This window comes from Perognathus longimembris, chromosome 12 (genome assembly GCF_023159225.1).
Source record: "Perognathus longimembris pacificus isolate PPM17 chromosome 12, ASM2315922v1, whole genome shotgun sequence".
NCBI lineage: Eukaryota > Metazoa > Chordata > Mammalia > Rodentia > Heteromyidae > Perognathus > Perognathus longimembris.
The window spans coordinates 52,780,930-52,801,930 of NC_063172.1; the positions used below are offsets into that span (position 1 = coordinate 52,780,930).

The 21,001-nt window shown below is 36.5% G+C and overlaps 1 protein-coding gene and 1 pseudogene across 1 annotated transcript in view; both read left to right on the forward strand.

Annotated features, from left to right (window-relative positions):
- Sntg1 (syntrophin gamma 1) overlaps positions 1 to 21,001 on the forward strand; it is a 739,717-nt gene that overhangs the window by 446,920 nt on the left and 271,796 nt on the right. Inside the window, exon 4 of the mRNA XM_048358693.1 lies at positions 18,411 to 18,467. Coding sequence (XP_048214650.1) covers positions 18,411 to 18,467 — 57 coding nt within the window. The remainder of the gene's footprint in view (positions 1 to 18,410; positions 18,468 to 21,001) is intronic.
- LOC125360663 lies at positions 19,313 to 20,069 on the forward strand (annotated as a pseudogene).

Here is a 21,001-nt window from a genome sequence, read left to right on the forward strand (position 1 = left end):
CAAGGCTGCTAGCACTCTGCCACTTGAGCCACAGCGCCGCTTTTGGCCGTTTTCTGTATATGTGGTGCTGGGGAATCGAACCTAGGGCCTCGGGTATACCGAGGCAGGCACTCTTGCCACGAGGCTATATCCCCAGCCCCAGATTTGCTGATTTTGATTATTGTGCTTTTCACCTATAAACATTGTATTCCATCTGATTTTTATATTTGTCATAATGTTTATACCACTGTGGTATACTTGATTTATTTTTATTTCTATTGGACATATCAACAAGTCCTGTTTAGTGAGGCGACTGGATCCAGTATCTATCAGTCTTTCTAGACCTGAATCTGTTATTTTCGCCCTTGATTTGTATTGTTTCTTCCTGTGATGTCTCCTGACTCTCTCTGGAGCAATTCCTTGATATTTGCTTCTTAAATGTATTACTAAAAATAACAAAAACATCTTTGTTTGCTTACAGGACCTAAGTGCATGTCACGTATTCTTTAAATGAAATTATCCATCAAGGATATGAAACCGTAAATGTAAAAGTAATCTCATTGCAAGTCTATGTGAGAGACAATTTATGATTACAACAAACATTTGGGGAAATCACTTTCAAGTTTTTCATCTGAAGCTAAATTTAAGGTCAGGAAATTTTCTACTACTACCCTTTGGGAATCTGTACTGGCTTTTCATATTTACACACTGAAAACAAGGCATATGTGGATATCAGTGATGCTGGGCCTCACCTTGTCTCAATCCTTTGAATGGTGGCCGGTGGGGAAGTCCCGTAGGGCCACTGCCTCTGTTAAGACTTCCTCCCTGTGAGGATTTATGCTTTGTAATCTTTCCTCACAACAGAGAATTAGGAGAGAGTTGCTTTGTGGTCTGTTTTTGAGAATATTCATCTTCTTTACTTATTTTAACTTTTTTGTGTTTGTATGTGTGTGACTTTCACACTTCTAAAGAGCCTATCGAATTCATCTGTAAATCCATCAAGCCAAGCTTTCACTTTAATTGTGTGCTATAAGACTAGTTAAATGGTTTATATCTTTGTGGATCAGTTTATGTATATTGGTGGTCTCTCAGAATGCATCCATTTCTCCCAAATTCTCCAATTTTCTGGTGTAAAAGTTAGCAAAGTAATCCCTTATAATATTCTAAATATGCTTGTTATTGTGAGGCTCTCCATTTTCATTTCTAAATTTATTTATTTGGGTAATCCCTCTTCTTCTCTCAGGTTAACTAAGTACCAAAGAAGCAACTTTCTGTTTTGTTGTTTCTTTGTGAGTTTTTTAGTCTCGTATTTGTTTATTTCCAATCTATTTTTTTTAAAGTTCTTTCCATCTGCTGGCTTTAGGTTTGGCTTATTTCTGTTTTTCCAGGAGCTTGAGGTGCATTATTAGAGTGCTGATTTGAGAATTCTCATCTACCGATGTATGTAGTTATAACTGTAAACTTTCTTCTCATTACTGCCTTTGTTGTGACCCAGAAGAGTTGGTATTTTGTGAGCTTATTTATATTGATTTCCAGAAATGTTTGAATTTTCCTTCTTATCTCTTCAATGATCCACTAACCATTCAGCAATGTATTGTTCAGTTTCCATGAGTTTGAACATTTTCTGTGATGACTTTTACTGTTGAGTCCTAATTTTATTCCTCAAACTTTATTCCACTGTGTTTTAACAGGACACAGGGAGTAATTCTGATTTTCTTGAATTGGTAGAGAGTGGCTTTGTGGTCTGTTTTGGAGAATATTCCATTGGGCTGCTGAGAAGAATATATATTGTGATGCAGCTGGGTGAAAGATTCTGTAGATGTCTCTTATGTCTAGCTGATCTACGCAGTTATTTAGCACTTTGGGTAGTTTTTCCTGAATTATCTATCTGATGATGAAAATGATGTGTTGAAGTCACCAACAATCAATGTGTTTGGATATATGTATGTTTTTATATCTTTAATATTATTTGCAGTCATAAACTTTTATTGAAATAATGAATAGCTACGATTTGGTCTGTTCCCCTTTCTAATTAACTGTGCTTAAAATTTAAGTGAATACTGTGGACGAGAAATTTTGGCTAGCCATATAATATTTCTGTGTAAAACTAGAAAATAAAAATTGTCACCTCAAAAGAATTTTCTTTGAGTGAATAAGTGCCTTAAAATACAAAGAAGTTTCATTATTGTTGCTTAGGTATGGAAGATATCTACATATCATAGTAGTGTATCTAAGGCCAGGAAATTTCTAGAATCTAGGTTTATGATGATTAAACATTAACTTTGTACATATTATTTACATGAAATACAGATCAGTGGGCTATGATATAAGCATTGTGGTTCCAAGTCAGCCTCAGCAGGCATTTCTGTGAGAATTTTACCTCCAATTAACCATCAAAAAAGCTGGAAGTAGAGTTGAATATCAAGTGGTAGAGTACCAGCCGTGAGAAACAAAAAGCTAATGGAGAATGTCCAGGCTTTGAGTTCAGTATCCAGTACTAGCACTAAATAAAAAAATATAATTTAAATGAAGATTAAATAAGGATTGGTAGGCTACAATTGATATCATTCTAAAAATGAATCCCATTACAAGGTGAAATAAAATACATAGTAGTTTGAAAATAAACCTCTATAATTTATGTAAATGTTCCTATAAAGGTAAAAAACTAGGTTAAGAAGTGAAACGTCATTCAATTGTCCATTTCTTAATAATGTATTTTTTAATTCCCCCTATTTAACAACTTTACCTGTTATATGGGTACTAAAGGTAAAAATTTTAATTAAGAATAAAAAACAGTATATTTTTGTTTATATCCAAATTGAAAGAAAGTTATTCTCTCTAAATATGAGATAAAGCATTTCTGTATTTGGTCCACATAACAATTCATGATAATAATGGCCGCATGCACTCTCACTATCTGCCTTATGTGGAAACAGGATAAGATAACCAGATATTTTTAACATTAAAATTAAATTGAAGAAGGAATTTTGAGTAACCAAAGTAAAGTGTTTATACCTGTTAAATATCAGAGTACTGAAAAGAAAACACAGATTGGACATCTTTAAATCTAAAATTCACAAATTTGAATTTTTTTTTTTCCCAGTCCTGGGCCTTGGACCCATGGCCTGAGCACTGTCCCTGGCTTCTTTTTGCTCAAGGCTAGCACTCTGCCACTTGAGCCACAGCGCCACTTCTGGCCATTTTCTGTATAGGTGGTGCTGGGGAATTGAACCCAGGGCCTCATGTATATGAGGCAGGCACTCTTGCCACTAGGCCATATCCCGAGCCCCAACAAATTTGAAATTTTTAAGTACAAATATGACACTCAAAAATTTTATATGTCAGAGCATTTTGTATTCCAGATTTTGGAAGTTAAGTATTTTCAATAAGTTAATGCCTATGTGAAAAATTCCCAACCTGGAAAAATATTCAAATTTAAAATATTTCTGGTTCTATTCTCTTTGAATAAGTGATTTTCAACATGTAACTAAAATGTATCATTTATGAGACAGTAGTTGTTATTATATCTAGGACTTGAGCAGAGTTATTTTTATAATATTGATTTAAGGTGATATGCAGAGTAAAATATGAATGTGGTCTTCGTTCAAAAGGGAACTAACATAAATGATCAAATTTTCTTCATAGATTAGTATTTCTACTCTTTCAATGTCATATATAATGTTTATTTCAGAGGTTGCTTTTTGCCTCTATATGTGTGATATTAAAATGTATTTTAAACTTTTACAACTCTCACTGTGGACATGGTTTCTGCATTAACTTTAACTTGATGATAATCTGTGCTTTTGGGGAATCATTTGTTCCGCATTAAATATTCCTGACAGCCATGAGAAGTTTTTGCATAGTTGAATGTGAGTATGTATATGGGATAACTGTATAGTTGCCACTATTTCATTCTACTCTCATATGTTGTCAACACTATTTTCTTCCAGTGGTGATGCATATGGGTGTGGATACACAGGATCAATATATCAATGTTTTAAAGAAAAAGGAAGTATTTGAGTAAAAACCTGAGGCATACTTTCTTATGAATATGAGTGATGATATGTGGCCTAAGCCAGAGTAGATTTATGTGACTTCACATTATGGCTTCTAACACTGTCCCTAAGAGATAATTTGGGGATTTGAGTTGCAAATATTGTGACTTCTTAAATTTTCTTGTGCTTATCACTTGATAATGTAAAGAATAGCTTGAAGAGATAAATTCGTGTATGTGTGCTGATACTAGAACTTGAACTTAAGGCCTGGGCACTATGCCTTAACTTTTCCACTCATGGCTTAACTTCTTGAAACACAGCTCTAATATTGGAATTTTCCTGGTTAATTTGAAATGTCTTACAGACTTTCCTGACTGGGATGGCTTTGAACCAAAATATTCAGATTTCACCTTCTTGACTAGGTAGGATTAGAAGTGTAAGCCACCATTGGACAGGTAAACATTATTTTAGATTTAAATCACATCAGCATTATTATTTGGAGCACAGCACTAAAGTTTGCAGTTGGAGTTTTGTGCTTACTAGGCAGGTGCTCTATTGCTCATCTATACCCCCAGAAATATCACATCATTATTTTGAACATACACATGTAACATTGAATTTCTTCAATAAACTCCATGGGGTTTATATCTTAAGATTTATCTATTTGTAGAAAGTGAGATGGCATTAAAACTCTGCATTATTTTGAATGAAAATGGCAAGTACACACAGAAGTTGTGAGACAAAGGTAATGCAGATTGAGAAAGAATCATTACTTGAACAAGGTAGTGAAGAAGAACCACCAGCTCAAATAAGTAAAATTTCACACAAAATTCCTAGAAAAAGACAAGGAAAACAAAAATATTCAAGAAAATAATAAAGCAGAAATCAACAAAATGAAAATAGCAAAGAGGTAGATAGATCATTGTAGCAAAAATCTGGTTCTTCGAAAAGAAGAATAAAATTGAGAAAACAGCAAGATTGAAAACTAAAAAAGATTGATGGAATAATTACTCCTATTAGAAATAAGACAAGGCCTATCGCTATATGTCCTATGATGAACAAATTCAAGCATGGTATTCAGTAGACATAATGTGAAAAATAAACTATACAACTTGTAGGCAAGGACATGAGTGGGAAACTAAGGGAAAGGGAAAAGTTAGAGAAGAAGTGGCATTATCCAAAAGGAAATGTACTCATTACCTGTGTTATGAAACAGTAAGCACTCTGCCCAACACCTTAATAATGACAATAAAATTACATTAAAAATAAAAATCAAATGAAATATTGTAAGCAGTGCTATACTCATTCAGCAAATTAGCTAAAATTTACTCATACTTCCTATAATTCAACTTACCTAATGGGAACTAATTTACTTGGTTTCCAATGGCCAGTTTGGGGAACTTGAGCTCAGGTCTCATAGTGACTTGGCTTGCTTCCTCAAATGATGCTCTATCACTTGAGCTACATCTTCTGTGCTATGTTTTGTTGCTTAATTGGAAGTGGAGACTCATGGACTTTTCTGCCAAATCTGGCTTCAGATTACGATGTCCTAGATTTCAGGCTCCTGTGGAGATAGGATTATACATATTAGCTACCAAAGCCCAGCAAAGAAAATGAATTTCTAATGAAAGAACTTCCAAAAAATCTCCAAGCCTACATGGCTTCACTAAAATTCAAGAAAACATTTAAGAAATTAAAACAATTTTATAGTTTTTCCAGAGCACCGAAGCAAAGGCATATATTACATTCTACTTTTAAAGCCTATATTATTTTGATTATTGAAACAAGGTAAAGTCAGTGCAAACATGGAAGTACAGCTCAATATCCTCACAAATATAGACACTGAAAATTTTAAGGAAATACCTGAAGGTAGAATTCAATGAGATATATAAATAATTGTATGCCAAGTGGGGTTTTCATCTACAAAAACCAAGGATGCTTTATTTTACAATGTGGTTTTGTTTTTTGATTGTTTTATAATTACTTTTTTACAGAGGTAACATGAAGAGATATTACAATTACATGAATCTTTTCAAACAGTCTCTTCTCTTTCCCCACTCTCTCCTAGTCCCTCCTTCCTGTCTTTGCTCACCAGTTGTATAGTTCACTTTCATTTGTGTTCAGTGAACTCTGCTACTATTTTACACTTTACCCTCAAATTTTGTATCTTCTTTCCACATGTGAATACATCATATATAAAGAAAAGAAGACAGAATCATCAGAAATTAAAATTACAAAACAATATATAAAAATTAGATCTCTTGTTTACCTATCTTGGAATTAATTTAATATATATTTTATATAACTATAAAGAGGCATGTAGGCTTTGCACCTTTGTGTTCCTCTCCTAAGTGTATTCTTTTCTGTCCTCTCTGTGTGTATCTAGTATTTATCATATCCCAGTGCATTTTAGATGTAATTTTCACATATCAGAGAAAACATGCACCATTTGTCTCTTGATGCTTGGTTTACCTCACTTAAGATGATTTCTTCCAGTTCTATGCATTTCCCTGCAAATGACATTGTTTCATTCTTTCTATTGATTGGGTAAAACTCCATTCTTATAATGGAACCACTTTTTTGGGATCCACTCATCTATAGTGGGACATTTGGGCTGTTTCCATATCTTGGCTATTGTAAATAGTGGAGCAATGGATAATGATGTGCAGTTGTCTTTATCATAACTTTAAAGGAACCAATGAAATTAATTCATAATAGAATATAAAAAATTCTCAGAAAACTAGTAATTGAAACTTTTTCAAGCTACTCAGGAAGTTGAGATATGAAGATCTCAAACTGAAGTCAGCCCAGAAAGACAAATTCTTGAGATTCTTACCTACAACTAACAAGAGAAAAAGTAAGAACAGGAAGCATACCTGAAGTGCTAGAATGACAGCCTTGAGCAAAGAAGGAACAGTGAGAGGCCCTGAGTTCATGCTATAAAATCAGCGTGTATACACACACACACACACACACACACACACACACACTATAGAGCACAGAAAAAATATCAACTCTATTTATACATGTAATACTAAATAATTGAATGTTTTTCCCTAAATTCCGTAAGGGTGTGAAGATATCTGCTCAGACCATTGACAGTCTACAGGATACTGGTGGTGGTACTACTGAAAATCTGCCTAAGGTTTTAGACAAAAGAATTTCCTCTCCTTTCCTAGTTCCAGACTTTATAGAAAGGCATTCTGTTCTTGGAATGCTTTTTGGAGTCCTATGTTTTGGTGGTAAAGTGAATCTGAGGCCTTGAAAATGTGATGTCAGCAAAGGTGTGGTGAGGAAACAATCCCTGCAGGAACACGTTTAGTCATAGCTGTAGGGTGCACAGTTAAAGTCTGCTCATGTATACATAGCTTCCACTGTCATTTTAATGCTGTAAACAAATGAACAATGCAAGTCACTAATAGATGAGAGGAAGGAGCCAATTAAGAAAAATACAGACAATAAGTCAGGAAAAAACTTGAAAGCTGTTTGAAGAACTCAGTTAACTGGGATTGAGATAGGATGATACATAGATTTAAAAAGAAAGAAATATGGTGCAATCTTCTGAGTGAACTACTAGAAAGTGTTAAATTTATTGAAAGAAGTTTTATAGATCTGTCAATTTAGGGAGATGATCTTACAGTAGGTATATAGATACTGGGGGAAATATAAATGCAGTATATATAATCTTGAAGTGTAATTGTGTTATCATCAGTGGCTCAAATGAAGAATATCATAGTTGTGTGAAAATTATAGTTGTGTGAACATCGAATACTGATTCACAAAATAATTACAATAAAGCATCGTTTAGCTATGAATATTTCCAAAACTTCTCTCATTTTGATAATAATTCATTATTGTTATTATTACCACTAGTAGTGAGGTGTGTGTGTGTGTGTGTGTGTGTGTGTGTGTGTGTGTGTGTGTGTTTGTGTGTGTGCTGTTCCTGGGGCTTGAAATCAGGGCCTTGCCTTGGGTGCTGTACCTGAGCTTTTGTGCAGGCTAGCACACTATCACTTGAGCCATTGATCCTCTTTTGGCTTTCATTTATTTATTTATTTTGGTGATGGTGGCTGTGGTGGTTAATTGGAGATAAGAGTTTCAGAGACTTTCCTGCACTGGTTTCAAACTGAAATCCCCAGTTCTCAATCTCCTGAGAAGTTAGGAGTACAGGCACCAGATGCCTAGCTGACTACGGTAGCTTTGAGGAGTGGTAGTCTGCTGTTTTAAGAACACCCCTCTGTTGAATTTTTTGTGATGTTATCTCAAGATAAGATGGAACTTTTGTGCTCTCTGGAGTCTGATTACAAAGGTAAATGTTCAATTTATTCTTCTCATATTCCCGAAGTACACTGGATCAGACAACATGACTGTTAATGTTGGAACACATACTTCAGCCTCTGTTAAATAGTTCCACTATGACGTTAGTCTTCCCTACCCTGCCTTTTGGAAGAAAGTCACTCTGGGAAAAAGGCACTGTGAAGGACCTGCAGTTGAGGAGGTTATACTTCACTTGTGTAAGAATAGAACTCTACTTAACTATTTGCAATTCTTCTAGAGGGAAGACTTATCCATTCATTGCCATTTCCTCATTTGTACAATCAGTCCTATCAGTAAGGAATCATGGATATTTATAGTGGGAATTATAAATTAGTACACTTAATTGTTATTTATTATGTTTTGCATATGTAGTAGCACTGATTGACAGTGGCTTTTTTTCAGTTGACTTTTGTGGCTATTTAATGTACTCTTTTTTGTGGGTTTTTTTTTTTTGGTACTTGTCTTATTTCCTGACAACATTCTTTCATACTCTCAAACATTTTTTCTTGTTCCAGCCCTTTTATCAACTATTTTCTCAAAGCACGCTGGCCCACTTTATTGGAAAGCAAAGAGACCAGTGCCAGGAGTGTTGATTGCTCTCTCTAGCGTGTTTTCATCATATTGTGTTGGGCAAGGTATGGTGCACCAGACACAAATCAAGAGTAAGAAAGAGCGCCTGAGTATTCACTGGGGAGAAAGAGTATATAACATAGAGGTAACTCAGATGAAGCGCCACCATGCACTTGTAGAGGGGGAGATGTGGCCAACAGCCCTTATTGAGGTTTTCATGGGAAGAATGGAAAATTGGGAGACAAGCCACCAGATTAGGATTGGCTGGTTCAAGGGTCACTCTGGAGAACAAGGACTTTGCAGAATTGTTAGCGTCAGACCCTTAGTGACCAAGGTAGAAAGGTAGTGTGAGCGTGAAAGGGGAGGTGGTTGGGAAATGGACTGAATTAGGAAAGGGAAAGGGAACTGACAAACCTCTGGCCAGAACTTCACAATTAGCTCAAGATGGTATTAGAATAATCAATACTACATATTTAAACAATCCTTTTTTTGGGGGGGGGGGGGGAAGAGTGCCAGTCCTGAAATTTAAACTTCTGAACTTAGAGCCTGGGAATGGTTTCTGAGCGTTTTTTGTTCAAGGTTAGTGCTCTACCATATGAAACAGAGCTCCATTTAAGGCTTTTCTGACAGTTATTTGGAGAGTTATTTTCTGACAGTCTCATTGGCTTTCCTGTCTGGAATGGCTTTGAACTGCCATCCTCATATCTCAGCCACCTAAATAGCTAAAATTACAGGTATGATCCAGTGGCACTCAGCTAGCCTGTTCAAATTCATACACCTATATATTTGCAGATATGAACACTGTATTTACATTAAGTAAAAAACAGTGGTTCATTCTGTCTATAACTATTTTCCATTACTTGTGTACCTTACTAGGATTTAGCCCTTCTAGCATTTAGAAGTTCCCACTTGTTGTGAATGGACCTTTAAGACCTGGGACTGCTGGCTTTTAGCCACTCTTACTTTCTCCCGGGGTCTGGAACCTCCCTGGCCTTCCGACTGTAAGCACCTGTCTCATAATGGTGCTGGGGAACGGTCCTGAGGGGACTGTAATCTCCCCCTCTGCAGGAAATTCCGTGACATCACCGTGATGGACATGTTCACCAGCCTATCATTAGCACCTGGACAGTCCCTCCCCCTCCCAAATCTCCATATCCAGTGTCTGCTCATAAACGTAAGGGGGGCTTGGAAGGGGGGTTTCAACGGCTCTACTCCATCTCAGCTTAGTCTCAACTAGGATACGCTCTGCCTTCCCGCCGGCGGGAGTAGCGTGTAGAGCCGAGGGTCCCTCACAATTTATGTAGTCTGACACCCACTCTATCAAAGGAACCTTGTCCATGCACATAAGGTGGTCTAATTTTAGTGCACACACAGCCATAATGGAATTGTAACACTTGCTCTGAGGTGAAACCACTAAACCAACTAGCCAAATATGCATTGCTAGAGTTTCATTCATGTTGAAGCATATTTGTAATATGGATAGATCTTTTGTCAGACTGCAAACCTTCCTTAGTGCTGTCCCCCTATTTCCTAAACATTTTTTTTAAATTAGTGTACTTTAAGGTTTACTCTTTATACTTTAAAGCTTTATGAGTTTTAGCCTGGTGCTGGTGGCTCACAACTGTAATGCTATCTATTCAGCAGGCTGAGAGAGGAGGATCATAGTTTGAGAGCCAGTCCTGGCAGGAAAGTCTGTCAGACTCTTATCTCCAGCTAATAACCAAAATGCTGGAAGTGTAGCTGTGGTTCAGGAGATAGAGTACTAACTTTGGGCAAAAAAGGAAAGAGACAGGGCCAAGGACCTCAGGGCATTTGATCAGGTTTCAGTCTCCACAGATTTGTCTTCCAAAAATGTACATCTTTAAAGACACATGTGTCTTTTCAAACTGGCTTCTTTTTCTTGGCAACATATATTTGAGCTTTTGATACAACATTTTTTTGTCAGTCCTGGGGATTTAACTCAGGGAAACTTTTGCTCAAGGCTAGTCTTGAGCTACAGTGCCACTTCTGGCTTTTTGTTGTTGTTTATATGGTACTGAGAGATCAAACCCTGGGCTTCATGCATGTTATACAAGCAACTCCACCACTAAGCCACATTCCCAGCTCTGCTCTGACTTTTAAAGACCATATTCTAGAGTCGTTTTCAATTCAGAGTAAAACCAAGAGGAAAATATAGACTTTCCTCCAGGTACTTGCAGGCAGGTCCCAGGACAATAGACACCCTGACCTTATCAAAGCCTTTCCACAGAGTCATCCATTTGCTGTAGTTTGTGGATCCACATTGGTAAACTTGGCTTGAGCAATTCCAAAGCTCATTTCCTTGCCCTGCTGAGTAATATTTCATTTTGTAGCTGTACGACAGTATTTATCTACTGAAGAATGTCGTAGTCAATCACATGAATTTTAGCAATAATGAATGCACAATTCCAATCCTGTGAGTAAATACTGAAGCATGAGTTTTGGATCTTACAGTAAGACTTGGTTAAAAACAAACAAACAAACAAACACTGCCCAGTTGGGCTAGGAATGTGGTTTAGGGGTAGAGTACTTGCCTAGCATGTATGAAGCCCTAGGTTCGATTGCTCAGCACCACATATATAGAAAAATCCAGAAGTAGCACTGTGGCTCAAGTGATAAAGTGCTAGCCTTGAGAGCAAAAATTAGCCAGAGACAGTTTCCAGACCCTGCGTCCAATCCCCAGGACTGGCAAAAAAACAAAAGAACAAAAAACTGTCCAACTCTATGGCCTCCCTTATTGGGAATAATTAGTACAGGTTTAGGCAAGCCATAGCAGAGCATCACAAGGCCCAATAGCTATACCCTTAGAAACACATAAGATGATGCTAATTGAAATGAACTCCATGTTATGGAAACAAGTGATATATCACAGTTGTAACCACTTTCAACGTCCTATGTGTATGTGTAGTTTCTATTATAGATAATGTTTTGTATCACCTTCCTATGTTTGTACCTACACTATCTCTGTAATCTTATCTGAGTATATTGGAAACTGTGTTTACTGGTATTGGAAGTAGGAAATTCAAAGGGAATACCAAACTCGAGAGACACAGGGTAAAAAAAGAGAAATAACTACAAAAGCAATACTTGCAAAACTGTTTGGTGTAAGTGAACTGAACACCAGGGGGGAGGAGGGAAAGGGGGGGAGGGAGGGGGGCATGAGGGACAAGGCAACAAACAGTACAAGAAATGTATCCAATGCCCAACGTATGATACTGTAACCTCTCTGTACGTCAGTTTGATAATAAAAATTTGAGAAAAAAAAAAACTGTCCAATTGTCTTCAGGGAAACAATTGTATACCCCTTTTCATTTAACATATGAATGCTTGTGCTGAATAATCTCTATAAATATTTTTTATAGTTTTGGTTTTTTTATTAATTAAATTTTATTGGCAAGGTGTTGTGCAAAAGGGGGTACAGTTACATAATAAGGTAGTGAGTACATTTCTTGTGATATCTATTACACCCTCATTTTTCTTTCCCTTACCTAGTTCAGGTAAGCATATATACAATATCCAGTGTACCAAAATCATATACAATAATCACGTAGGGTACACCAAATTAAATTCACCTAGAACATTGAATATTTTATATAAAAATATAAATTATTTATGTAAACAATCACAAGCGCTGTGAGCACTTTATGAGTTCATGTAAGAGGTTTGTAAGAATTAGGAACCATCATCTTATTACAATTCCTTCTCCAAGTTTATCCATTCTTCTTTAATTATCAAAAGAGCAAATGATATTCCCTCTTTTCCTATACATTTTTCTTTTACAGAAAATTAGTATACACAACACATATACTATATATACTATATATACATGTATACTATATATATATATATACATATATATAATTTAATGTCAATACTTGGGCTTGAATTCAGGGCCTCTTGCTTACTTGGCTTTTTCACTCAAGGCTGGAATTCTACCAGTTAAACCACACATCCATTGAGGCTTTTTGTTGGTTAATTGAATATGCATCTCACAGTCTTTTGGATTCAAATCATGATCTTCAAGTATCAGCCTCCTGAATAGCTAAGATTACAGGCTTGAGTCTCTAGAACTCAGCTATCAATTTTCTAAATGATAAACTTGTATCTTCTTGTCTTTAGTTATTCCCATCCTTTTAAATCAATCTTTTGTGGATTTCTGTACCTAAGATATATGGTGTTAATTTTTGGTAAAATGTATAAACAATCCAATACAGTTTGTGTGATGTATCTGCATTTGTGTATGTACATACATGTATGGTTCAAGAAATATACCAAAGAGCAAGCATGATAATATTTTTTCCTACAAAGTACCATATGTTTAAAACAAGCATTATTGCATTGAGGCCGAATATGTCAATGAACTCGTCTTCTACTGTCTGATATGATTAATCTTTGTGTAAGTCTTCAGCATATATTAAGGATTGGGAATATTTCTGAAGATATTTTATATGTGAGCTGATAGAAGCACCAGTCTAAATTTTGTGTTTTAAAAAGTAGAATAACAAGTCAGGCACAAGTGGCTCAAGCCTGTTATCCTAGTTACTCATGGGATTGAGATCTGAGGATTGTGGTTCAAAACCAGTCTGAGACTCTTACCTCCAATTAACTACCGAACAAACAAAAAATTGAAGTAGAGGTGTGGCTTAAGTGGTAGATCTCTAGCCTTGAACAAAAAGCACAGGAGCAGGGCTGGGAATATGGCCTAGTGGCAAGAGTGCTTGCCTCACATACATGAAGCCCTGAGTTCGATTCCCCAGCACCACATATAAAGAAAACTGCCAGAAGTGGCGCTGTGGCTCAAGTGGCAGAGTGCTAGCCTTGAGCAAAAAGAAGCCAGGGACAGTGCTCAGGCCCTGAGTCCAAGCCCAGGACTGGCAAAAAAAAAAAAAAAAAAAAGCACAGGGCAACATCCAGACACAGAATTCAAGCCCTAGGAACAGAAGAAATAAAAACAAAAACATAAAACAACAGACAACATCTTGTTTTCCCAAAGGATGATACTTGCTTGCCAGGCCAACGGTTCTGCTACTTTGCTTTATAGGGAGAAGTTATCACTTCATTAGTGCTACTTGCTTCTTGCACTGAGTTTTTTGGGTTGGGAGTAAAGACTTAGATGTGGAGAAGTAGAAAGAGGTTATGTATTAATGTTAACTCTAACTGGGAGTCCAGCCAGACACCCAGCTGTGAGTTTGCCATTCGTACTTCCTGATGTGTCTAGTGACCAATTTAAATGTTACCCTTTTAAAACACAAGTAATTAATTTACATGATCACATTTCTGTCGAAAGGAGTTCATGAGGGGGCTGGGGATATGGCCTAGTGGGCTTGCCTTGTATACTTGAAGCCCTGGGTTCGATTCCCCAGCACCACATATACAGAAAATGGCCAGAAGTGGTGCTGTGACTCAAGTGGCAGAGTGCTAGCCTCGAGCAAAAAGAAGCCAGGGACAGTGCTCAGGCCCTGAATCCAAGGCCCAGGACTGGCAAAAAAAGGAGTTCATGAATATGGGCGGTAGTGTGAAAATATATGTGTATGCACAAGTATGCTTATGTACGTGTGTGTTCTATGTGCTTGGGTATAAGGGGGCGTGGGCATGCTTAAGTTGTGGGTGTGAGTGTGTGTGCTATGGATACATGGAGGGGAGGCTGTGCTGTGGTTGGGAGAGAGGATGGGTATGTGTTGTCAGTGTATGCGTGTTAGCACAAGTATGCCATGGGGGTATTTTGGTATGTGTTTATGTCTGTGTGTTCATGAAGGTATGGGGTTTGGGGCAGATATATGTGTGTGGGTAAGTATGCAGGTATCTATTTGGATGTGGGTATATTCAGGTGTAGGTTTGTTACTGTGTGTGAGGGTGCGCATGTGTGAAGAGGTTTGGGGTATAGGATTGTGCAAGTGTATATGTGTGCATTGGTGGGAAGGGTATGCATGCATGTATGTGCATGCATGTGACTATGGGATGTTAGATTTGTAATTATGTGTAAGAGGTGTATGTGTGAACACGTATGGGAGTGTAGAAGTGTATGTGTGCATACTTAAACGCTGCTTGGAAGGTTTTGTCAGTTTTCTGTTGACTTCCAGAGCTTCTGTCTGTGTCAGCAATTTTCTATCTGATTAGGAATTTGTTTTAAATATTCCACACTGAAGCTGGGAAGGCAGCCTGCTGGTAACAGGGAAGGCATTCCACAGAGCTTTACCATCCATGGTGCTCCCTGTTGCTATCAGAGGACAACCCTAGGCTCCTGGACAAAGGTTACTGGACCACAATGCAGTGGAACTCACCTGCTCAGCACGGTGAGGTGAGATTTCTAGGAAATCTAGGTATAGGAGTTTTCCAATTGTAAAGCATTTCCTTTGATGCAGAGTTTTAGGTTAGGGAAGCTCAAAAGAGTTTCCAACCCATTCATTTCCCAAGACTCAATGGAATGTTTAATCCTTACAGAAAAGAATTAAGGATATAGTTCCTGACATTCACAAACTTTGGTTTCATTGGAAGGTTCAAAAAACAGTTGGTGTCAGTATTTAATCACTTGTTCCTACCAAAACTTTTCAGGATTTGAAAGACTTAACGCTCTACGTATTTAAAAGTGAGGCAGTAACATATTAGACATGTAAATCATTCTTACATAGGAATCCTTATCTAGAAGGACCAGATTATTTGTCTCAATAGGCATCAAATTTCTACTATCTGGTGGCATCTTTCTCAATATCAAGCCTTAGTAGCTTCTCGGAAATATTTTGTCACGTTCTATAACTGTGGAAATGGCTCACAAGGCCTGTTAGTTTTGCCAAACATATTAAATTGTAGAGATTTACGTCATTGGTAGTTTTTCTGGCTTCAATCTCTCTCTTTCTCTCTCTATACTATATATATATATATATACATACATATATATGTGTGTATATATATATATATATATGGATATATATGTATGTGCTTGTTCAGCTGTTGCTACCACAAGAGCTAAATCTATAGCCCAGCTTCTTTCTGGTGATTTTGAGGATGGGATCTCAAGAACTTTTCTGCCTAATTTGACTTCAAGGTTGGAGTCTTAGCCTCTGACTAGCAAAAATTAAAGTAGCAAGATATTGGTGCCCAACAAAGTAACTAATTTTAACAACTTGTTCTTATCCTGTCCAATAAAATGACATTTAAAATAGTAGTTTACTTCAATCTGGAATTTTTGTATGCAGTTATATTTGCATTATACAATATTGCAGTTATATATAACACATATATGTACAAGTATATATATGTATATGTGTGCAATTATATGATTGCAAAAGCAATGTGTGTGTGTGTGTGTGTATGTGAGTGTTGATTCAACATTGGACTTCATGAAAATGTGTTACCACTTGACCAATGCCTATAGCTCTTTTGTTCAGTAATTTTTTGGGAGGTGGTAATGTTCCATAGTATATTATTTATTTACCTATTTATAGTTTTAGTTACTTTTTATTTTCTTTAACTGGTTGTACAAAGGGATTTAGCCTCAACATGTCAGTTTAAGTTTGTACAAACTTTTGAGAGAGATTATCTCTTAACTTCAGTTGTGTGGGCCTTGAAATTCTGATCTTCCTTCCCCAGCCTCTAAGTAGCTGTTTTAAAACATGTATTATCTAAGTTATAACACATATACAAACATTATACAAATGACATTTTAATGGCTTCAAAGGTTACAAGACTACAATACATTATTTTAAAACTATTGTAATTACTCAGCATACTGTAAAGAGAATTTATATTACTGAGTGTTATTTACATATACAACTTGCATCGAATATACCTTAATTTCCACCAAAAGATTTACTTTGTAGTTCATCATAAATAATAGCTAATATTTATTAATTTATAGCATGGCAATGTTGTCTGCACATTATTTTGCTTTTTGCAAATAAGAAATTATATTGGGGGGCTGGGGATATGGCCTAGTGGCAAGAGTGCTTGCCTGGTATCCATGAGGCTCTGGGTTCGATTCCCCAGCACCACATATACAGAAAATGGCCAGAAGTGGCGCTGTGGCTCAAGTGGCAGAGTGCTAGCCTTGAGCAAGAAGAAGCCAGGGACAGTACTCAGGTCCTGAGTCCAAGCCCCAGGACTGGCCAAAAAAAAAAAAAAAAAAAAAAAGAAATTATATTGGCTTCAAAGAAAAAAGTAGCCTTGTGATATCATCAGAATCATGAGTTTTTACCTGTGTTAAAATAGTTCACAAGAACCATCAGAAGCATACATAGTTCAAATTGTCTCTTTCTTGTTTGTTAATAGTGTTATGCAGTTGGCATAGTCCTTATAGAATAGGAAAGGAAAAAAGAACTCTTCCATAAGGAGAACAGTATTTGTTCCTAGAAAGTGATAACAAAGCTAAATAATGTGGGCATCTATGGCGAAGGGGAACCACCTGATGACCCCTGCCCTGAAGTCAGGGAAGGCAAGAGCTACATCAACGGCTGTTTGATTCAAGAAGATGAGTGTTAATGGGGCAGGCCATAGGCACAGTGTTCCCGCTTCTGCAATCCTCTGGAGAATGAATTATGTGAGGTTGGCTGCTTTAAAGCACAGTAACACTGGCTTTTCTAGCGGAATGGTACAGGATATGTTCCATACATCCATATGTGACTCTTTATGCTCACCATTATCTGTGAGGTGGTTTATTTTTTTTTTACTTTCAGATTCATGAACTAGTGACTGAGTTATTTTCCATTGTAGAAAGAGAAGGAATCTGATTTTGAAACTTGTTAAGGTTTTGATGATTTCTTATGTGTTTAATCATTCATTTCCTGAATAGGCTAATGAATGATTTTTATTTTTTTTTGGTCAGTTGGTGGTAGGGCCCGAACTCTGGGCTTAGGTGTAGTCCCTGCAGTCTTCAGCTCAGGCTAGTGCTTTACCACTTTGAGCTACAGTACCACTTCCAGTTTTCTGGTGGTTAATTGGAGAAAAAAGTCTCATAGACTTTCCTGACTAGGCTGGCTTTGAACCTCAATCCTCAGATCACATCCTCCTAAGTAGCTAGTATTACAGGCATGAGCCACCTGTGACCAGCCTGAGCACTGGAGACCTGGTGTGAATCTCTCATATGCTGTGATTGGCAATGTGTTGTTCAGTTCTCAGATCACAAATATGATGACTCTGAGGGCAGAAACAGAGATTGTCCTAATGCATACTTGCCTTTGACCTTGGCATACTTGCCTTTGATCTTGGCTGACTGATACATTACCAAAAGTTTGCCATTTATTAGATTAGAATATACAACATGATAATGAAAGTAAATAAAAAACATATGTCCCAAATATATGTGATAAGGACTTAACTTTTCAGAATTTATAAATTTAATAACTAAGTAATTCCTTTCATTTTGTCAGTTACTGAATTTTAATTTTAAAAGTATAAAACATTTCATTAATTGCAATATTTTAATCCTCCATGATACCAAGATTTTTTTCCTGTTCTTTTTTTCTTCTTTTTGAAGAAAAAAAAGCCCAACCCAGAGTGTAAAAATGTTTAATCATTCTTAAAAATACTGTTTTTCAGGAAAGAACGGTGACCATCAGAAGACAGACAGTTGGAGGATTCGGACTGAGCATCAAGGTAGCCATCTTTTCAGTCTGTACTCACCTAGGCTGAGCCTAATGGCCAGACTTCTGTCTATTCCATTGTTTTCTAGTTCATAAGTAGACAAGGATGGATGTGTAGCAAGCTTCTCACTAGTTCATGTGGGTTGTAAAGTAGGTTTGTTCTCATGGAACTATAGATTCCTAATCTTTTTATTACATATTTTAGGAAAGGTTTTGGGAGCTTCTCCAGACCTGTCATTGAATATAGCATATTAGCTTTCATTGTCTGGTTTCTTCTTAAATATTGTATATGATATTACATGTTTTCTTTCTACCCAGCAGTGTATAAAATATTGGCCCACAATGAATGGAACAAGACTTAACTTTCATGTCACCAATCTGAGAGCAAGCATAGTCATATTATACTGCTGAATTCATTGTATTATGTACATCTTTTTGTTTAACTTTTATTTAAAAAATCCATACATCTCTTCTTTCAATGTCAAGTTTATTTATTGTAACATTGTAACATCTTTATTTCTGAATCTCATGGACCACTAGAGATGGACTAAAATAGCAGTATATCCTCACTGGAATAGAAGAGAATTTTTAAAAGCAGAGGACATTATGTAAATATTGAAGGGTTAACCCAAAAACCTTAATGCCCTTAGCAAACTTACATCTCTTTATTCATAAGTGAAAGTTAACTTGGCTCAGGCATTCTTGGTTTAGGCATTTTCTTACATAGAGTGCAAACCATTCTACATCTCAAAGACACATTTAAAAATGTCTTAACTAGATTCAGTTTTGTATGCTCAAAAAGAAGATGGTACTCAGGTCTCTCTCTGCCAGCATCTTGGCTCCTCATCCTTCACATAAATGCCCAGTGAAGCCACAGAAACTATCCCTGCTACAGAGCAGGAGTTGCCATAGCCACAGACTGAGACAGGGTCTGGAACAGAATCTGACAGTGATGAATCCGTATCAGAGCTCGAGGAACAAGATTTTGCACAAAAAGTCACACAACGAGCCCAAATGTCAGCAGCAGCAGAAATTGATGAAGAACCAGTCAGTAAAGCAAAACAGAGTCAGAGTGAAAAGAAGGCACAAAAGGCTGTGTCCAAACTGGGTCTTTGACAAGTTACAGGAGTTACTAGAGTCGCTTTCTGGAAATCTAAGAATATCTTTGTCATCACAAAACCAGATGTCTACAAGAACCCAGCTTCAGATACCTAAATAGTTTTTGGGGAAGCCAAGATTGAGGACTTATCTCAGCAAGCACAGTTAGCAACAGCTGAGAAATTCAAAGTTCTAGGTGAAGCTATCTGAAACATTCAAGAAAACACACAGACTCCAACTGTACAAGAGGAGAGTGAAGAGGAAGAGGTTGATGAAACTGGTGTGGAAGGTAAGCACATAGACTTTGTCATGTCACAAACAAATGTATCAAGAGCAAAGGCAGTCCGAGCCCTGAAGAATAATAGTAATGATATTGTAAATGCTATAATGGAATTAAAATTGTAACCATATGAAAACAAGGACCTTTTTTGTGTGTGTCTGTGTTTCAAGAGGGTAACTGAAGCTTGGTTTGAAATTTGTACTGTTTCTATCATTAATAAAGTTATGGCTTCTTGTTCGATGAAAAAAGAAAAAAATTGTGAATATCAATCAACTCTAGTCAACTCTCTGGAAATGAGCTAAAATAGAGATCAATGTGCACTTATTATGTCACTGATGAGAATGTTACCTATGCATTGTTTTGTCTCTGTTGCTTCTGAAGCATTAATTTAGAAATATGTTTTAAAATTACTCTACTTGTTACTATTACCTTGATAGTTTATTGTTTTCTTTTACTCTTAGCCACAATGTTTATGGAGAGTACTGTGAAGTAGTTTAAAGGTAATACTTAAATTACTACAAAGTCTAAGACTCAAGCCTAATTGTCAATATTCAGTTCATTTATTTCAGACTTCTGTATTTCCTTACTCAGTTCCTGATTCCACTTCAGAGGAGAGTTTGTTTATTGCTGTTTGGTCCTTCTGCTATCTACTTAGAGTTGCTTCTCTGTAACACACTTGTATGGAAAGGCCACAGTTTAAATGGTTCATAAACCTTAAGTGTTTTTTGTTAAAGCATCACAAATTTTCTAACCCAATAATTTCAATCTAATAAATTCATCATCTACTATACATCTACTATACATCATCTACTATACATCATAATACTATAATTTTTAGGATTAAATAAGTCTGTACTTACAAAAATATTTGCCACAGATATGATATTTGAACCATGACAAGTGCCATATAGTATGATATAACCAGAAAATGAATAATGGTATTTTTATTTAGAATTAATTTGGTTTATTGCTTTACCATATCTCACTTTGTATTTCTTAGTAGTCATTTCTCACTTTTAGAATTTTGCTTTCCCTTTCTTGTTTTGTGTGCTATGGTGTGTGTGTGTGTGTGTATGTGTGTGTGTGTGCATGTGTGTGTGTGTGTGTGTGTGTGTGTGTGTGTGCATGTGTATGTGCTAGTACTAATGTCAGCACCAGATTCTTAAATT